The following is a 19,662-nucleotide window of genomic DNA, read 5'->3' on the forward strand; positions in this document are numbered from 1 at the left end:
ATGATTTTGCAGCTCTGGTGCAAATCAACACCATTTCCTAGCTAGAAATGCTTCATTGAATGTGCTAGGTCGGCACAATCCGGTTTATCAAACTAATTACATTGAAACCAGCCCACAAAAAACAGTTTTCACGCCGCCGTAGCCTTGGTGCCATATTATTAAAACCCATGATGACGTCACGGCATCACTATCCAGAATACAGTAATGCGGGGGCTTAATTGGCACTCAGCCATTGCAGCAGCTACGAGATCGCAGGTGATACCAAGCGTCAGCCCTTTAAGCACACCACCAGGCAGGGAGGAGTCGAGACCGACAGGTCAGAGAAGCAGAGGAATGACTGACCAGAACAGAGACCGACAGGGCGGAGAGGCAGAGGGTGACTGACAGGGCACAGACCGACAGGCGGAGAGGCAGAGAGCGACCAGGACAGGGCCGAGAACCGACCTTCCGGCAGTTGTGTCAGGTCAGTGTTAGCCCGTGTCAGGCCGTTTCAGATATCACACCGCCTCAGCGCTCCATTTCACGTGACTGCAGATGTCAGGTCACGCAGTGTCAGGCGGTGTCATGTCATCTGACGTCTGGTCTGCGTCTGGCGCCGGGCCAGCGGATGTCTCCCGGTGCCAGTGATGTGGGTGGCTTTAGCCGCGCCGGGCCAGCGGTCGTCTCCCGGTGCCAGTGATGTGGGTGGCTTTAGCTGCGCCGGGTCAGCGGATGTCTCCCGGTGCCGGTGACGTGGGTGGCTTTAGCTGCGCCGGGCCAGCGGTTGTCTCCCGGTGCCAGTGATGTGGGTGGCTTTAGCTGCGCCGGGTCAGCGGATGTCTCCCGGTGCCAGTGATGTGGGTGGCTTTAGCTGCGCCGGGTCAGCGGATGTCTCCCGGTGCCAGTGATGTGCGTGGCTTTAGCCGCGCCGGGCCAGCGGATGTCCCCCGGTGCCAGTGATGTGAGTGGCTTTAGCTGCGCCGAGCCAGCGGTTATCTCCCGGTGCCAGTGATGAGGGTGGCTTTAGCCGCGCCGGGCCAGCGGTTGTTTCCCGGTGCCAGTGATGTGGGTGGCTTTAGCCGCGCCGGGCCAGCGGATGTCTCCCGGTGCCAGTGATGTGGGTGGCTTTGGCTGCGCCGGGTCAGCGGATGTTTCTCGGTGCCAGTGATGTGGGAAGCTTTAGCCGCGCAGGGCCAGCGGTTGTTTCCCGGTGCCAGTGATGTGGGTGGCTTTAGCCGCGCCGGGCCAGCGGATGTCTCCCGGTGCCAGTGATGTGAGTGGCTTTAGCCGCGCCGGGTTAGCGGTTGTCTCCCAGTGCCAGTGATGTGGGTGGCTTTAGCTGCGCCGGCGTCAGGACGGGCGGTGTCGCGTCTCCGGGTGTCAGATAGACCTTGCTCTGTTTTGCTTTTCCCAGTTTAAGCCGTTTTCCGGCCAGTGCATGATCTCAGGTGTGTGGTGCGGTTTGGTGGCGGCGTGGGCTCGCACGTGGTGGCTGTGGGGGACTTCCATTTCGGGCTAAAGTACCGGACTCTGGGTGGCACTGCGGCTGCGAACGCTTCGAAGCAAGTTTGGGGGCTTCGATTTCGGGCTGAAGCACCGCGCCGTGCCACCGGACGCTGGGTGCCACTGCGGCTGCGAACGCTCCGTGACAGGTTTGAGTGTCGATTTGCAGAACGCAGCTTTCCAGGTTCGGATCGCCAGGTGTTTGCAACTCCGGATTATTACGCAAGTTCATCAACATTTCGCGCAACAAGTTTCAAGTGCGCACCGGAAGAGTTTAATCATATGGCATGCATTTGGTCACGAATCGCTGCCGAGAGCCCTTTTCACTGGAATGACGACCTAAATCTGCCCCTCCCCATTCCTACATCATGAAAACCACAAATACCACGTTGGCCGGGTGGGTGAAGATAACAAAAAAGGCAAATGCTGAGACAGCATCTGAAGGTTTTCACTAAAATACGTGGGATCGATTTCATTTTCGGTGCGCAAAGGAATAACGGAACACATGCCCCCAGTGCTAAGGTTCCATTGGCTGGTAGGGAGCACTATATCCAGCGTTTACTCAAGTGATTCCAGGACCTTCACATACAGTCAAACTACAAATGTTGTCTTTCGTCACGTTCGAAGTACTGGGTTGTGGAGGTGCTATCCTGACGTACAATGCGTCCTCTTCACGGCACACGGGGTTTACGCTCACGTGATTCTTAAAAATACAGCAATGCGGTAGCGTGGCGAGCCTCCAGACACACGGCACGTGCAAAACTGACGGAGCGCATTCTTCGCCTCGCCCGGCGTCTGCTGATGTAGACCACAAATGCATTGTGTGCACCAACAATGGCGGAGATAATAAGACTATCATTGGACACGCGCATTTCGTTGTGTTGCATGTTACAACCGGAAAGGTAGCACAAGTAATGGATCATTTAGGATTCGTTCCCGAGTGCTGCTGGGAACGAACATACTGAGCATGGATCACAGCACAATCTCGGACCAGGACTACAGCCTTTACGTCGACCGCTTTCTGATCGGTATCTGGCCTCAGGTCACCCGGTGTCTGATCTGTACTTGACCTCAGGTCGGCCGGTGCCCGGTCCGTATATGATCCCAGGTTCGCTGGTGTCAGGTCCGTGTCTGACCTCAGGTCGGCCGGTATCTGATCGGTATCTGTCCTCAGGTGGGCCGGTGACCAGTCTGTGTCTGACCTCAGGCCAGCCGGTGCCCAGTCCATGTCTGACCTCAGGTCAGCCGGTGTCCAGTCCGCGTCTGACCTCAGGTCGGCCAGTGTCAGGTCCGCGTCTGACCTCGGATCAGCCGGTTCCCAGGCCGTGTCGGACTTCAGGAAAGCCAGTGTCTGATTGGTGTCTGACCCCAGATCTGCCGGTGCCCAGTCCATGTCCGACCTCCGGACGGCCGGTGTCCAGTCCGTGTCTGACCTCAGGTCAGCCAGTGCCCAGTCCGTGTCTGACCTGAGGCTGACCAGTGTCCGGTTGTTAACATTTGACCTTGGGCCATTGGACGTGCGGCCCCTGACCGACCTTCTTGGCAAGCGCCTGCAGTCCGCGGAAGAACGTGGGCGAGCCGTGGTTATCGCCACCCTCCGCCTGTATGGGCTCCACCACCATGCCGGCCACCCACTTGCCGGCCCGGTTGTACTGCTCGACCACCTCCTCCACCTGGCGGAGCGGAAGCCCAGCGTCACCAGCCAGCGCACACCATGGCACTGCAGCCCGGGACAGCGCCAGACAGGAAGGCCAGACCATAAACTACACCAGCCCGAGGACAGCACTGACTGACGGGCGGAGTCTGAACGGAGCCACTCTCCCCAAGCGTTTGCCGGCCTTCACACAACTGCCAACCCTAGAAAACATGCACACACGCACAGACACACGCCAAACGACAACCTTGGGAGTCCCAACCAGAACTGGCTATTACATGTACCAACCTCGCGCCACTTCTGGGGTATATCTGCAGAATGCAACTATGTCTGCGTCGCTTGTCTGCACCCCGGCTGGGCCGGCGGCCCGTCTGCGGGAGGCCGCAGAAGGCCTTGACGATCGGCCGGGGTCAGGGCGACTATGCGCGTGGACGGCGGGCAGGCAGGCGGAGAGTGCCGAGGCGGCTCTGGGTTGGTGTGCACGCGACACCACGTGCAGGGCGCCGACACAGTCAAGTGAACGAGATCTTCCTCTCTGCCGTCACACGCCTGTTCTCACAGACACCCTGACCTTACTGCAGATCACCGCCATCGGTTGCCTGGCACAGATATGCATCCGTTTTGTTGCCCACGTCCGAACAGGCCCCAGACCACCTCCAATGTAGCGCGGCGCCAGTTCTGGCTCGGTGACGCCCGTCAACCCATTCAAAGCGACCCCGGGCCGACTGATGTTGCGCACTGTCTGATGCGTGCCAGGGGACCTCCTGGGGCCGGGGTAGCGGTTGGCGGGCCCAAGCGCGCGGCAGCCTCGATTTCAATGGCCATGTTGGTCAGGTGGCCCTGAGATTGGGAAATAAGCTTGCGGTATGTAAAGGCGATTCACACCCGTCCCTCCCCCCCCCCCCCCCCCCCTAACAAAGCACGGGTTAGGTCAACGACTTTGTCGCTGTGACTGGTCATCAGGTGAGCGTTTTAACAGCAAGTGAGATATGTGAGCAGCCATATAACACAAAACACACGCCAAATTGACAAGCATGCCACTCAGCCGAACTGCAACAACCAAACTGCTCACTCGGCCCCACCTGTCTTCCACCCTATTCACCTGCTGCAGGCAGCGCGCATCCTCAGTCCGGTTTTCGGCCTCATGCTCCTCCAGCGGGTACTGGTAGGCAGGGAACGGCGCCACCGGCCAGTCCAGCGCCGGAATGTCCACCTTATGCAAGGGCTTGGAGCGCGTGGTGGAGAGGGAGCCCAGGGTGCGGCCGTGGAAGGCGTGCGTGAACGAGAGCACCGATAGTGGCGGGCTGCCCGGCGCTCGGTTCATCATGCACGACTGCATGTCCTCGGCCGGTGGCAAGTCCGTGCTGCCGCGCTGCCTGTTCCTGCAGAGGGACGCGGGGGGGGGGGGGCGTCAGCAGAGGGGGATGGGGCCGGGCGGGGAGACTGTCGTGCTGGGGGACACGGACCACGGGCTTCTAACGCCACTACGGTTGTTGGAGTTTAACGTAGAGACCATCGATTGCTGCAGAAAGCATTTCATGTAGTTCGTTTAAGTTGCATATTGTACGGATTCAATGCTTTCAAAACCGTCGTTCTACTCCCAGGGGAGGCGCGCGGGTCGAGGCGATCCTTGAATTCCGGGCGAATGAAACTATCGCACAAAGCAGACGTCTTTATTACGTTCACGAAGGTGGCAAATACAAATGTGGATGTTCAAGAACTCATTCACACTCGAGAACTTAAGTCGTTAGATCTGAACAGGATACGATAAAAGCCAGATAAGTGAAACAGATTCGATACACGGGAAACATCAGCCTTACCTATAAGTCATAAACATGGCTTTGTAGGCATTTTCGTTACTGCACGATCCACAAGCCATTGTCTGCACGTTTGGCATGCCTTTGGGTGCCACCTGCGGGAACCGACAACACCAGCCACTTGCAACGGTCATACAAACACCAGAAGGTCTCCAATACATGGAAATGGATGCATCCGTCACCGGCACGACTGCACCTGCTACAAAAGCCGAGATGAGCACGGCTATCTGAACGCAGCGCTGTGGTATGTTCGCGGCCATCCGGACGACACTCTACACCGTCCACGTCATTCATGACGTCACACCATAACCACAGATAGCATTTTGGTGTTCACATCGACCCGGACGACACAGATGATACGTGACGTCACGTAATATCGTTGTCTGAATCTTTTTCCGTCGCTTGATATAAGTACGACATGAACATGATCTAAGAGTAGCCAGACCATCATCCCGGGTTGGACGACCGCCGGTCGGCTCCGGCGGGCGCGTCACGTCACGTGACGGCGGGCACGTACCGAAAGCAGAGCCGACCGCAGTTTCAAGGGCCATTCCGCGTCGGGGAAGGAGCCGAGCGCCGGCCGGTTCACGGACGCCAGCTGAAACGCGCGACGGAACGCGGCTCAAGCATCGCTGAAGCGCCGCTCAAGCACGCAGACACTCCAGCTGAGACGCGCCACAGAACGCCGCTGAAACATGGCTGAAGCGCCACTCAAACACGCTGGCACTCGAGCTGAAACGCGTCATAGAATGCCGCTGAAACATGACTGAAGCGCCACTCAAACACACACACACACACTCCAGCTCAAACCTATAAGAAACGTAACCGGAGTAATGAAAACAATTTCGAGAAAGTAATCTGAAGCTCAGAGTAGGTGCAACACATATTATAACTTACACACGCACAGATCCCGCAGCCAATCTCGAATCGGCGACCTCTGCATCCGACCTCCAGTCACCTGGCATACTGGCCTCACCATCATCTGTTTGGAGGCGGCAGCCTGCACCAGGCGCGGGTGATTGTAGCCAATGGGGAGCGAGGCGATCTGCATGAAGACGTCCAGCATCACGTTGCCGTCGACGTCCACCACGTAGTTGCCCAGCGAGCGCTCGTAGTCGACGAAGAACTGCACGCTGCCTGACGCCTGCGGGCAGTGGGCGATCACGTGAACTGGCCGCCCTGCCGTGGAAGAACATGGCGTCCGAGCCGCTGCCATCCCGTCCGAGGGCGGGCGGGTCGCCACCGGCTGACGGTGGGAGGAAGAGCCGCAGGCGGTGCGACTCCCGCGCCGTTGCAGCCGGGCGTGTGGCGAGCGTCGGCAGCGACCTCCAGCCCGCTGCGTGCGCCGGGAGGCACTGCTCGCCGAAGTCGGACCACGACCGGACCGGTGGTCGCGGAGCAGGACCGGGCGCCGCCCGCGCCGGCGCGCGACGGCAGGGCCGGCGTCACACGACGGGCGCGGTATTGCACACCGCCGGAGGCCGGCTGGGACACACCTGGATCTGGTCGAGCTCCTTCAGCAGCTGCTGGCTGCGCGGCCCTGGCACAGCTGTCACCATGGCAGGGCCAGTCGGCTCGCCCGGCACCAGTGAGGCCACGCCACGCACTGGGGGTACAGCAGCTGCAGGTCAGCGTGACGACACTGGCTGGCAGTGTCAGTGTCATGTGATGGTTTGGGGGGTGTCACTGTCATACACAAGAGGCGTGCATTGTTAATGTTAAGTACAGCCCACTAGGGCCAGTGTCAAATGGTGTGATGTCTGCCTTGTCAGTGTCAAAAGTGATGGCTTTAATGGCATCATGATTGGTAGTGCAGTGTCACTGTCAAATATCATAACACAAATGTGGTGCCAGGCTAAAGGAAATCACTCTCAAGAACACAAACACATGCATGTTGCATACCTAGCTTCACTGAAATTCCAATAGATCTCAAGACAAAAACCATCACATGTAGGTCACATAGATACATGGAGACTGCAATCAATTTGTGTCCAGAACACACAAATACCTTTACCCTGGTAATGATCAAAACCACATCAAGGTACAGGGGTATCTAACTTACATTAACCTTTTGTATAAAAATGAATCATCCAGCCCTGTCTGGTGAGTGTGGACTACTTGCACTGAAACAACACTGTGCATTGGCAAGTCAGATTGATGCAGTGCAAAATTGGCTCTTACTCACACAGTACAAGTAGCCTGGTACTGTGTCATGTACTTAAACACCTTTGATGAAACACTTGCAACTTTGATGACTGATTGAAGATTGAAAACAAGATTGAAAATCACATTCAAACTTTGTCTACATCACTTACCTTGATATGGTGAAGAATGCATCCACCTTCTCATCATTCCTGCTGCCCACATTGTCCTCATGTTGAGTTTATCTGAAATGTTGCAATTCAGTCTGTGATAACATGGCTCAGACACATGCAAGGAACCCAGAAGTCAATATAACTACAAACAGCCTTCTGCTAATGGGATCAGTTTTGAGAAATTGCACAAAAATTACATCAATACAATCTGGTTAAGTGCTACGCATCACAGTTTCCTCAGTAATTTGAAACACGACCAAATTTTAAGGGTACTGAGCAGGCTGATAGCCAAAATTAGCAACAATTGTTCATAAATTATCAGCATGTTTCCATAATATGGTGTTACAATAAGAAACTGATTGATTCAGACTAGTCTGAAGCCTACATAATAGTAACATATCACTTGCACCTTGTCAATGCTATGGGCATTAAGTAAAACTCACACCACATTCCAGAATGTAACAATCCTTAAACCATGACTTCAAAATACTTATCTAGACTGCAACATACCAGCCAGCATTGGAAAACAGTAGTTGTGTCAGTTCACACTTCACAGTAAAATAGTCATGATCTCATACCAACAATGGTGCTCACAGCACACCACTGTCACAATCTGGTGCTGATTATTGATCAGCAGGCAAGTTAGCTGGGCAGTTAATAAGTCAGCTGAGCATGGACCTGTGCTCCAGCAGCAAGAAAAAGGAGTGGTATAGTAGGGGCCAGGATAGGTTTAGGAGTAGGAGTAAGGGTAGGGGTAGAAGTATGGATAGGGGTAAGGGCAGGGGAGAAGCATGAGTATGAGAAGGGGTGGGGTGAGGTCAAGCTGCTATAAGGTTAGCTTAGGGAAATTGTAAGCCTTCTAAGGAAAAAGACATTATCTGTCATTCTGGTGCTCGTCAAAAAAATCTTACTCTGTAAGTGCACATTGTACATGGTGTGGCTGCAGTAGTGCCTGGTTAGTGAGTATAGGGCATGCTGAAAGTATACTTTGTCTGTAATTAGTATACAAAAGTTTGGGAAAATATGGCATGGTATGCTGAAACAGGATTGTAAATTCAATAAAAACATAGCAAATCTATCCTTACCAACTTCACCTGCAGATTTGTATATTAATCACAACTTAGCAATGGGAATTTGGAAAAACATGCAGGTTGTATTGGTCAGAACCAAAATATTCAGGAAATAAAGAGCATGACAAGGTTTTGTTTCATACACATTTAGGGCCACCTGGACCCTTGTGAAATGCTCCTCATCCAAAAAACTCAGACAAACTGTGCTTGAGTCAAGAGAGAGGAAAGGTATGCAAATTTTCTAATTAAAAAGACCAATTCCCAAAACTTTGACCCTCATACAAAAAAACATTCCCTTTCAAAGCATAACACAGCCAAGACTTGACACATATTTGCAACAGTTTTAAGAAGCCTCAACTTTAACCAATCTGTTCATTACTTCTGGCTCTTTGTTTACTATCAGATATGCATACTCATCATTTTGCACCACACCAATGCTTAAAGCCACTGGGTATCCTAGATGATGGCGGAATAACGTTACCTTCAGTGTCCGTTGAGACGCTGGTCAGTAACCTCACTCAGTATCTAATGAATTATCATATAACATGTGCTATTAGCAGCCCATATCTGTTACAGACATGAGAAATAAATTACGGACAGCGGCTCGACCAACTTGGCCGTTACATGAGTTTCGCGGAGTCAATCATGTGCTCAAATCCACAACAATTAACAGCTCTCCATTTCCATCGGACACTGATCCCTCTCCTCAAGCTCAAGCGAGCGAATGCTCAGGGCCCTCCGTAAGACAGCCTTGATTTGCAGATAGCCTTGCAGCTCTGATTTGCAGCTCTTGGCGCCGGATTTCTACCTGTTGCGCAGTATTAGAGTTTTCCGTGTGAAAAATCATGTGATGTAAATTAAAATGCGCGGGTCAGATGGCCCTCGTCGATGTTTTCACCATATTTCGCAAGGGCAGATTTGCCAACGTTTCGAAGGATCTGCACTCCTGGGACACTAGAGATGGATGTTAATATGGAAGTATTAAGGACGTGGTGTCACAAGAGGGAGGGAAGTGGGACTGAACAATGAAATATGATATAACATGACCAAAGATAGGCGAACAACGATAATGAACAAGTTTCTCCCAAGACTTCGCCCACTTTCTTCCCAAAGTTCAGCGTCGATGGAGGCCAAGTTTGGGGGTTGAAGCCCTAATTGAATCGGAAACTCATCCCTGGTGGCCGATGGACATCAACGGAGGGAGGCAATGGCGGGGTCAGGATTTCGTATCGGGAGGAGATAGCTAAGAGCAAAGCAGGCCCTTTCGACCGAAGGGGCCGGCTTCTTCATGGTTGTAGCCCTGTTCGTGGATGCGGGATATTTCTAGCCTTGCATATCATTTTGATGCCCCATAACCCATGTTTGGTGAGTTAGAAGTACTTAGAGCTTGGTAAAGCGCTAAATAGCATTGAGCCCTGCAGTTCTAGTGCCGGCCGAGGCAGTCTTGATCGCTCCAGGGACCTCCACATTGGCCGTGAGCTCTCCCATTAGTCAGGACCTCACTGCGTTTCCGAAAGTCCCACGCATGCTTGCGAGCGCCAGGGTGTTTCGACTGTTCGTGCGTATGCCCCAACCAGATGCTGGCGGTCGTGAGGCGGCCTTTTGCCAATATCGATGCTCGCACGTTGCCTTTGCTTTTTAAGATCTTAGTACGTCCGTACTTAGAGTATGGCAACGTCTCTGGGGCCCATTCGGCAAACTGGACCAGAAACGGCTGGAACGGGTTCAGCGACGAGCTACCCGGCTTGCCTATGAAGTGAGGCGCCAGCCATACCCTGAGAGGCTCAGACTCCTTCAGTTGCCCTCGCTGTGCTATCGTCGTCGCAGGGGAGACATGATAACAGTCTACCAGCTGTTTCACGGAGGCATGTCGCTATCGGAAGAGGAGTTCCTGACAAGGCACAACTCGGAGGTGACGAGAGGACACCAATGGAAGCTCAGAAAACCTCGAGCTGGGACTATCGTCCGTCGTAACTCATTCAGCACGCGGGTTGTCAATGACTGGAACGCTCTTCCACACCCGGTCGTGGCATCGACCTCAGTTGAACAGTTCAAGTCTAGGCTTGATACGCACTGGGCTGACATCATGTACGACGTCCCAGACTGAATCTTCCCATAATTTGAGACTGTTCGGTTACCGGACCGGGAGCCTGACGAGACCGGGACCTACAGGCCTAGTGGCCTCTTTCAATTCCCGATCACCATGAGGTTAGGTAAGGTAAGGTATGAACCTGGCTAAATTACTTCATGCGTCCAAGTCCGAGACTACAGGATAATGATTTCTCTTGGTATCTTCCCCTTAGGCCAGCAGTCGGATATGCGACTATGACTTTTGTGGGATCGAAGCCCCTTTCTTCTGATCAAGCAGAGGAATCACGTGCCAGGACCGATCTGTGCTAGGCTGCGCTTCGGATGGCCGCAGTCACCCCGAGACGCCCGATCCTCGCTCAGCTGACAGTTGATTATTCTGGGAGCCAGCCACACCGACGGCTGCCTTCGCTTCACTGTGCGGAACTAGTGAGTCGGAATGCAACCCGCTGCCCTGTCGGCCGTCTTTTCATTTCTTTCCTCGACGATATTTTTTGCGCGCAATTGTCGAGCACAAGTTTACGCGCCCACGATTTTGTAAGTGATTTCCGTTAGTTCATGAACTTCCGACCCTCATACCTGTGCATCACGTTCTTCGTGCATATTAAATGTTAGGATATTGTGTACGCCTTCATAGCACTCAGAGGAAAAGCCTCTCTAAGCCATCAGTCATCAGCTGATCACAGCGACTAATCGGCTAGGCGTAAATAGGAGTCAAGCTCGTGTTTGATTTTGACAACATTTAACAGCCAACTAAGGTTTACTTTGCTATGTCTTCTCCAAAATACTTGACCACAGGATCCACCACGATCTGGAGAAGATGAACTAGCTCCATGTATGTGCATGCGTAGTACGCCCAGTTGTTCAGGGCTGAGCTCAGTAAGATGGGTTCCTGTACAAAATCACATATCTACGAATCTTGCAACTTAATGGTCGGGATATGACTTTTCGAAGCGGGCTCAAACTCTAGGGAGTACCACAGTTTTGCGTTCCTCTCCCCCTTGACGAAATCCTGGCTACGCTACTGGTCCCAGCGAGCAATTAACACGCGCTCGGGTGGGAGGTCAAAACTGCCCCCCCCCCCCATTCCGATGGTTTTCCGTAGTGGTTTCCGAACGGCGCGACATAGCCACAAGTTTTGCGTAGCCCACTGAATAGCGAGCTGTCTGACATAAAAAATTAGATGTACCTTGTAAGGCCGCCGATCTATGGCAGGTCGAAGTCAGGCCATGGTTTCAGCGAAGGCAATTTCTAGGGAGTCGTTCAATCTGATGCAACAACGGAGTGTTATACGAAGCCATACATCCCTGAGATGCTTTTTTAGGCAACACAACAATTGAATGAACCAACTGCATTGACATAAGGTCAGGAATGAAGGTCTTACCAGGGTCAAAATCATCCTATCTTATTACTCTAGGGCTTGTTGCATAGGGTAGTTTCTGGTGCATATTTTGAATTTATTGATTGCAAGAGCAACGGTATACACCTTCCATAGACTTTTTAAAGGTCACAATAAGTCATTGACCTAGAATGACCCATGTCAATGTTTTGTTGTTAGGAACATACTGCCAAGCGTAATATAGGTCGCTTTCCAAATGCAAAACTTAAAACGGTCTTGTATGACTTCGGTCACCATGACCATCAACAGGTCAAACGAGGTCACTGACCCTAGAGGAACATGTAACCTTTTGCCCAGAACAGTTATCTAGGTTTCAGGGGCCCCTTTGGAGACCAGCCGGGAATTTGACCTTGTTTGACCTTGTTTGACCCGAAGGTCGTGACCTACGAACCTCAAACTGTGATCTAAATGAGTTCACGTACAGGCTAAGACACCCTGTAAATTTCCTGAGATCTCGGGGGGGGGGCGTCAAATTGACCCCCACCCGACCGAAGAGCATGCAACTGGCCACCCGGGCGCAGAGTCAGAAACCGGCGTTCTCTAAGCTTATCTTTTGCGCAAATGACACTACCTTTGGAGTCTGACCGTTCTGAGATTTGATAGTGCTGGTAACTTGACCCACCCATGAGTGGTTTTGCATGGTAAAAATAATGTAAAAACGCATTCCATGTCTTGCAAGGAGGATCCATCATGGCCGGCTACCAATCAAGCCGTGAATAATTAAAAGACCACAATTTTAAAGCGATTTAGAATCCTAGCGCTCCAACCAGAACTGCCTCCGCTCCGGCGCAGTATGAACGTGCAGAAACACCCCCAACAGTGTAGGATGGCCAGAGCACGCCCTCTGTACTCACACAAATGGCCCCGGGTCAGGTCACCGTGACAGCGTTCGCCCGTGCACCATCACCAGGGTTGCATGCTGCGCCGCAGTACGAGCAAGGACTGAATAGTATGACGTCACAGTCAGGAGGGCGTGGTGACAGCTGGCATCACCATACGATTTTTTTAAAAATCAGAGCAGGAGGCCCACGTCAACCAATAATACGTCTCATTTTCACAGGGTCTCGCCACGAACGACGATATGGCCCGATGAGAAAGCGTCTTGTGTAATGGAGAGCATTGCCACGGTAGAAGGCACCTGTCATGACCCCGAGGAGGCCTCCCGCCATGGATGGTCGATATCCTGCCGCCTGGGCGTAAACAGGCGCCCTGGCAAACGGTTAACGCGACTCCTATCCCTCCCGGCGACAGCGTCAGTACCTGCACACGTCCGGGGTGATGGCTCCAGGCCGCCAGCGCCACACAGTCACGGTGGAGTGGGCCGCCAGCTGCTCAGGATATGCTGCAGACCCCAGCCACGCCCACAGCGCAAACCGGTTATTACTGGTCGTGGTCGCAGTGCGACGGATTGTGTATGAATAGTTCGTTGGATGCCGCGCGTCGTATTTAAATAATCAAGCTCGGCACGGCCTTGACAATCCTCCCGGCACGTCAGCGCTCTGTGCGCAGCTGGAAGGACAGACACTCGCAGAGGATTGGGTAAAAGTCCAGCTCATTGGTGCGTAGTCCGTACAAACAACGACCTGCTCCCCGAGTCGTGCTCACGTGCCTCCCCACCACTCCCCCTGCACGCGCCCTGCTCCCGACCGCTGCCCCCCCCCCTCCCTCCCTGCATGGCAGCAGCTGTGTACGGTCAGCGGGTCCGGCGTCTTGGGCCGGCGCTGGCCCGGCTCAGCGAGCAGCGGAGGCTTGGCCACTCCTGTCAGTGTTGTCGGTGTCGGTATCCCGGTGCTGCTGGACGCTTGGCTAGGCGTCAGCCGTTTGCGGGCGACCAGTTGACGTTAAGGCCACACCGGTTCCTGTTCTTCGCTGGCAAGTGGAATCTAAGATTACTGCCAGTGGCGTTAGGCGTAACACGTCCCACACGAACGTCTGTACATGCGACGTGTCCGAACTGTCGGAAGACACCTGTCTGTGACGAAATAAGTAGCAACTCCAGTTGAACCATTCGTGAATAAACAGCTGACCTCGGGTGTCACGAACCAGGGCTTGGAACCGTCCTCACTGCATGGCAAGTCGAGCACATGCACAACTACAAAGTCCCGCGAAGGAAACCGATTGGTACAGCGGTTTGAGCGCATCACTGTCCCCAGCCGGCTGCATACCGCCACACGCCTCCGCACGCCTTGTACAGGACACGCCTCCCTTGGTCTCGTACAGGACACACCTCCGCTCGCCTCGTACAGGACACGACTCCGCTCGCCTCGCAAACGACACGACTCCGCTCGCCTCGCACAGGACACGCCTCCGCACGCCTTGTACAGGACACGCCTCCCTTGGTCTCGTACAGGACACACCTCCGCTCGCCTCGTACAGGACACGACTCCGCTCGTCTCGCAAAGGACACGACTCCGCTCGCCTCGCACAGGACACGCCTCCGCACGCCTTGTACAGGACACGCCTCCCTTGGTCTCGTACAGGACACACCTCCGCTCGCCTCGTACAGGACACGACTCCGCTCGCCTCGCAAACGACACGACTCCGCTCGCCTCGCACAGGACACGCCTCTGCACGCCTCGTACAGGACACGTCTCCGCTCGCCTCGCAAGACACGACTCCGCTCGCCTCGCACAGGACACGCCTCCGCTCGCCTCGCACAGGACACGCCTCTGCACGCCTCGTACAGGACACGACTCCGCTCGTCTCGCAAAGGACACGACTCCGCTCGCCTCGCACAGGACACGCCTCTGCACGCCTCGTACAGGGCATGCCTCCCTTGGCCTCGTACAGGACACGCCTCTGCACGCCTTGTACAGGACACGTCTCCCCTGGTCTCGTACAGGGCACGCCTCTGCTCGCCTCGCACAGCTGTTACGCATCCCATCTGCCCTTGCTAGCTGTTTCCGAACGAGCAAAAGCCCTACTTTCCTCCGTCCGGCTTCCGTACACATGCCGGTATCAGAGCTTTCCTCCGTCTAGCCTCCGTCCACACGCCGGTGTACGAGCCTCCGCAGCTTTATTGGCAGCAGACGTAACAGCAGCCCGTCTCTCGCGCGCGCGACGAATACATGACGGAGAAGGCAGCGGTTGTCCCGCGAGCTGTTGCCCCCCCCCCCCCTCGGCGCTCACCGTGAATACACGAGGCAAGTTGAGACGGGCACCGACATCGAGCCCGCCGGTCAGGCGCCTCGCACCAACAGCGAGAGAGTGAGAGTGATACGCGTCACCACACGCAGCGCTCGGCCGCTGCTAACGAGGGCGGGCCTCGGCCGACAAGGCCGGCCGGTCACGCACTGCTCTAGGCTACAAGTTATTATCAATACACGCAGATATTACCCCACACGCAAATGCGATACACGCTTACAGCCATCGTTCCGAGCACTCGTTCACGCTGCACGAGAGGCGAGTTTGGTCCCTTCGATCGCGCCAGGCCGTCCGGAGCCGGCGCTGAAACCACCAGCGGCGCACGACGGCCGGCGAAACGCGCCCGGTAACAGCCCGGCCGCCGGTGTAAAAAGAGTAACAGGGCCCCGCGATAAAATACAACATCGGCAGCGTCGCCAGGCCGGCGGAGGGAGCACGACCGAGGTCTCACTGAGCGGTACAAACAGACCGTACAAAGGCGCCGCTAGTACGGCCGCAGCTGGCATGACGGGACATGTGACGTCACATGAGTGGCAAAACTCGGCAGTAAAAATATCGTTGAGGCGCGGCGGATAACCAGCGATGACCGATGAATACAAGCCATCGCAGTACAAACAGCCTCAAAGAATCGGGAGTTAGACCAATGACGTCGCATGAGTAATAAAACTTCGCAGTACAAACGACGACATTGGCGGCGGGGAGCCTCGCCAACGCTACCAGCTATGGGCCCAGATCTTCGCATGCGTAGCACAATCACTAGCACCATCAGACAGTCTGCCCTCAACAACGGCGTTCAACAGTCCTCCGATGTAAAACGACATCATTATAAAAACACGCCACGGGGCGACACGACGGCCAAGCACAGCGCAAAGGAATGAGTACCAGTCCTCGCACCGTGGCCAGGCCAGAAGGTCCCACGCACCGAATGCCACTCCCGGGAGAGCCCAGACTCGTCGGGACCTCAACGACGCACCAGCCTCGTCGCCACAAGGCGCCCTGGGTGCCAACGCCAGCTACATCAGCGTCTACTGCAGCATCAGGGTGTCGAGGTTGCGTTGCAGGATCGTGTCCCTGACGGCGTTGAATACCACCTTGATGTTCTCCGTGTCGATGGCCGTGGTGAAGTGGTGGAATAGGGGCAGCTTGTGCTCGCGCCGCACGTCCACGAACATCTGCAGCAGGAACGACTGCACGTCCTCCAGCTTGTGCGAATCGCCCTGCGGGACAGAGCGAGGGCGTCACCTCGGAAGAAGCAGGGGGGGGGGGGGGAGGTCGCGAGGGGGAGGTGTCACGCACGTGACCGTTAGAAACTCACAACGCAAGTGACGCCAGTGACAGGTTCGCAGTCGACCAATGCCCCTCCAGTTCTCTATTGTGCGCCCTGACTGGGCAAACGTAACTCAGGGAAGCGCCACCAACGGCGCCCTGTTGGGCGCAGCATACACCCGAAGAGAACCGTAGCGGGTCGTGACAGATACCAACGCTCGTCCACCACCAGAAGGACAATAATGTACGGTAGAACAGTCAGACAGGTTAGAACCAGCCAGCTGTAGACAACACCATGCATGCACTGCACGAACTGGCATCAGCCACCAATAAAGCATCTCGGAAGGACGATAGTTCGGGCGTGGAACAACCGAAACAAGCCGTTGCCACTGAAGCGCTAATCAAGACACGAATCAGAAAGACAGTCACCACCACAACCTGGGCTGTACATGGCCTAACATCAATTGCTTTGGGCATTAGAGCACAGCTCACCTGGAATTCAGGAAAATGCGCGGCCACATCATTGTCCGGCCGCTGCACCTGCTCCAGCAGCAGGTCCGTCTTGTTCAGGAACAGAATAACCGACGTCTCGCGGAAGATGCGACTGTTGACGATTGTGTCAAAAACGTTGCGCGCCTCCAGCAGCCGGTTCGTCCGCCTGAAACACAGCTTGGATTAACGGGAGATAGATGGCGCGCGTGGCGGACCAGAACATCAGCTGTTATGCATTGCCTAACGGTTCGGCGATTCCATGTAACGGTTAAATACCGCGAGACCAGACACTTTCAGCCGTAATTCAAAGGCGTCAGATTTTTGCAGCGAGCTGTGGTGCTATATTGGCGTTGATCTGAATGGCCCACAAGGCATAGCGAACGGCGCATGTCGAGTCTACGCACAACAGATCCCTTTAGATTGCATCAACTAGCAAGAACTGATGGTTATGGAAGCACGGGCGATCAGTACAACCAAAGGCAAAGGGCGCAACACAGGCCGCCCCGCCCCCTCCCCCCGCTCAAGAAAACAAACTCAACAAAAGCCTGCTGGCGGGCCCCACCTGCCAAATTATGATAATGCCACCAGGAGTGCGGTACGTGGCGAGGTCGGCGGCGCCTCCCTTTGTCACCCAGCGTTGACCGCTGGCGGTGATGACGAGCGCACAGCACAGACGGCTGGCGCTCCAAATCGTGGATTTGGCCCACAGACGCCCCACGCTGCCCCCTCAGCCAGATCATCTGGTGGGACCCTGGCGTCGAGCGCCGGTACCGCTGCCGGCCACGGCGGACCAGCGAGCCTGCTTACTTTGCAGCCTGCTACACCAGCGTGACCATTTACTCGGTCCGACTATATGAACACCGCAATCGAAGCGACCCTGTCTGACTACAGCCAGCGTACCGAAAAGGCCTCTGAGCCGATCGGCCGCTCACCACGGGACGTCCGCCCACAGGAGCCGCTCCGCTCACCTGTCCTCCATCAGCACCTGGTCCTCTCCGCTCACCTGTCCTCCATCAGCACCTGGTCCGCCCCGCTCACCTGTCCTCCATCAGCACCTGGTCCGCCCCGCCCACCTGTCCTCCATCAGCACCTGGTCCGTCCCGCTCATCTGTCCTCCATCAGCACCTGGTCCGCTCCGCTCACCTGTCCTCCATCAGCACCTGGTCCGCCCCGCTCATCTGTCCTCCATCAGCACCTGGTCCGCTCCGCCCACCTCTCCTCCATCAGCACCTGGTCCTCTCCGCCCACCTCTCCTCCATCAGCACCTGGTCCGCTCCGCTCACCTGTCCTCCATCAGCACCTGGTCCTCTCCGCCCACCTCCCCTCCATCAGCACCTGGTCCGCCCCGCTCATCTGTCCTCCATCAGCACCTGGTCCTCTCCGCTCACCTGTCCTCCATCACCACCTGGTCCGCCCCGCTCATCTGTCCTCCATCAGCACCTGGTCCCCTCCGCCCACCTGTCCTCCATCAGCATCTGGTCCGCCCCGCTCATCTGTCCTCCATCAGCACCTGGTCCCCTCCGCTCACCTGTCCTCCATCAGCACCTGGTCCTCTCCGCTCACCTGTCCTCCATCAGCACCTGGTCCGCCCCGCTCATCTGTCCTCCATCAGCACCTGGTCCTCTCCGCCCACCTCCCCTCCATCAGCACCTGGTCCGCCCCGCTCATCTGTCCTCCATCAGCACCTGGTCCCCTCCGCTCACCTGTCCTCCATCAGCACCTGGTCGTACTCGCAGGACGACACCAGGAACAGGATGGACGTGACGTTCTCGAAGCACATGAACCACTTCTGCCGCTGCGACCGCTGGCCACCTACGTCGACGAACCTGCGGGCAGCGTCCCGGCCGGGTTACGGCGGCGATGTCGGCGGGACAACAGCCGTGACCCCAGCGTCCTTCTCCGTGCCGATGTTTTGCGTTCGGGTGGCGGATGAAAAATGTCACGAGTTTCGTTTCCGTCAAGTAGTGTCCTGGCACGACTCAGACTCCATCCAGGACGGCCAGAATATCCTCGCCTCCGATTGGGTTTGGGGTCAGGGCTAGAATTAGAGCCATTCTGGCATGTAAGGAAAGCTCGAGGCAAAACGAATGGTGCCAGCTTAGTGCGAACTGTGCCGCTGCTTAAAACGCCCTCGTTTTTGGTGGCGACGATTCAAGTAGATTCCAAATGACTACGTCAGATATTGAACAGTCCAGCCAGGCTTCACTAGCGCCTAGCAGGAATAAACACGCCTCAAACAGTCAAAGGACCTCATTTTATTGTGGAACTCACTCCTTGTACTGTCCAGACCTGACGTTATTCACCTGCCCGTCCATTCGAGTGCGCACCGCACAGGCAAATCGCCCAGCCCGGTGCTTACCTTGGCTGCAAAAGTACCTCTGACACGCAACAAGCGTCCCCTCGTTCTGGTCGTGTGGCCTTGTTTCCCACCATGGATGGAGCCCCTCATCCACACACGTACGCACCGCGCGCGAGTTCAATGGCCGATGGGGAACACACAATGGCGATCCGCTGGGTTACATGGTCGGTCCAAGGTAGGTTGTAATATAAAGGTAGTTAAAGGGCGACGGAGAAAGCGACGGAACGCGAAAGTGCGCCAAGCGGGAAATAAACGATATCAACAACATGATGGGCGAAATCAAGGAACTGATGGCCATCTCGGGAGTGTGCGTTGGTATTAACTACACTGGCATACTCTACAATGAAATCGAATGGAACTTCCAACGTGGCCACGCCAGGCCCTGCAGTCTTGCAAAGGGCCTGGAACACAGGAGCGCAAGGCATGAATCCGTTTGTCTCCGTGGTAAATCGGTGATAGGCATGCGACGTTGCTGTCAGCGGTTCCCACCACACCGTCATTCCCCTCGGCGCCTCTGAAAATTGGATCCTTCTCTGTGTGGACTAGCTGCCGAGCACCCCCGGTGTCCGTCGATGG

At 55.3% G+C, this 19,662-nt stretch overlaps 2 protein-coding genes across 2 annotated transcripts; both read right to left on the reverse strand.

The window, feature by feature from the left end:
- Positions 1-268: 268 nt before the first annotated feature.
- LOC119094918 (4-aminobutyrate aminotransferase, mitochondrial) lies at positions 269-8,668 on the reverse strand. Its single transcript, XM_037217829.1, has 9 exons — positions 7,779-8,668; positions 7,269-7,340; positions 6,450-6,559; positions 5,930-6,097; positions 5,471-5,551; positions 4,957-5,048; positions 4,239-4,518; positions 3,018-3,155; positions 269-337 (listed from the first exon to the last, which is right to left on the reverse strand). The coding sequence occupies exons 1-9, from the start codon at positions 7,786-7,788 to the stop codon at positions 269-271; spliced, it is 1,020 nt and encodes a 339-aa protein (XP_037073724.1). The 5' UTR covers positions 7,789-8,668.
- Positions 8,669-14,922: 6,254 nt separating this feature from the next.
- Positions 14,923-18,553, reverse strand: LOC119095636 (guanine nucleotide-binding protein subunit alpha homolog; the record flags this gene model as incomplete). The annotated part of the gene is given in 3 exon segments (XM_037218495.1): positions 14,923-16,186; positions 16,728-16,893; positions 18,431-18,553. Coding segments are annotated over 3 exon segments (481 nt in total), but the record flags the coding sequence as incomplete, so codon positions are not given.
- Between the last annotated feature and the right edge of the window lie 1,109 nt (positions 18,554-19,662).

Source organism: Pollicipes pollicipes, unplaced genomic scaffold (genome assembly GCF_011947565.3).
Source record: "Pollicipes pollicipes isolate AB1234 unplaced genomic scaffold, Ppol_2.1 Scaffold_4219;HRSCAF=4965_pilon_pilon_pilon, whole genome shotgun sequence".
Taxonomy (NCBI): Eukaryota; Metazoa; Arthropoda; class Thecostraca; order Pollicipedomorpha; family Pollicipedidae; genus Pollicipes; species Pollicipes pollicipes.

What these genes read in the sequence shown, in the direction of transcription:
- LOC119094918 (XM_037217829.1), bottom strand. An exon ending in TGCGGTCGGCTCTGCTTTCG is followed by an intron (nt 5,049 to 5,470) that starts GTACGTGCCCGC and finishes CGGTTCCCGCAG; the next exon opens with GTGGCACCCAAAGGCATGCC. An exon ending in ATGCGCGCTGCCTGCAGCAG is followed by an intron (nt 3,156 to 4,238) that starts GTGAATAGGGTG and finishes CCGCTCCGCCAG; the next exon opens with GTGGAGGAGGTGGTCGAGCA.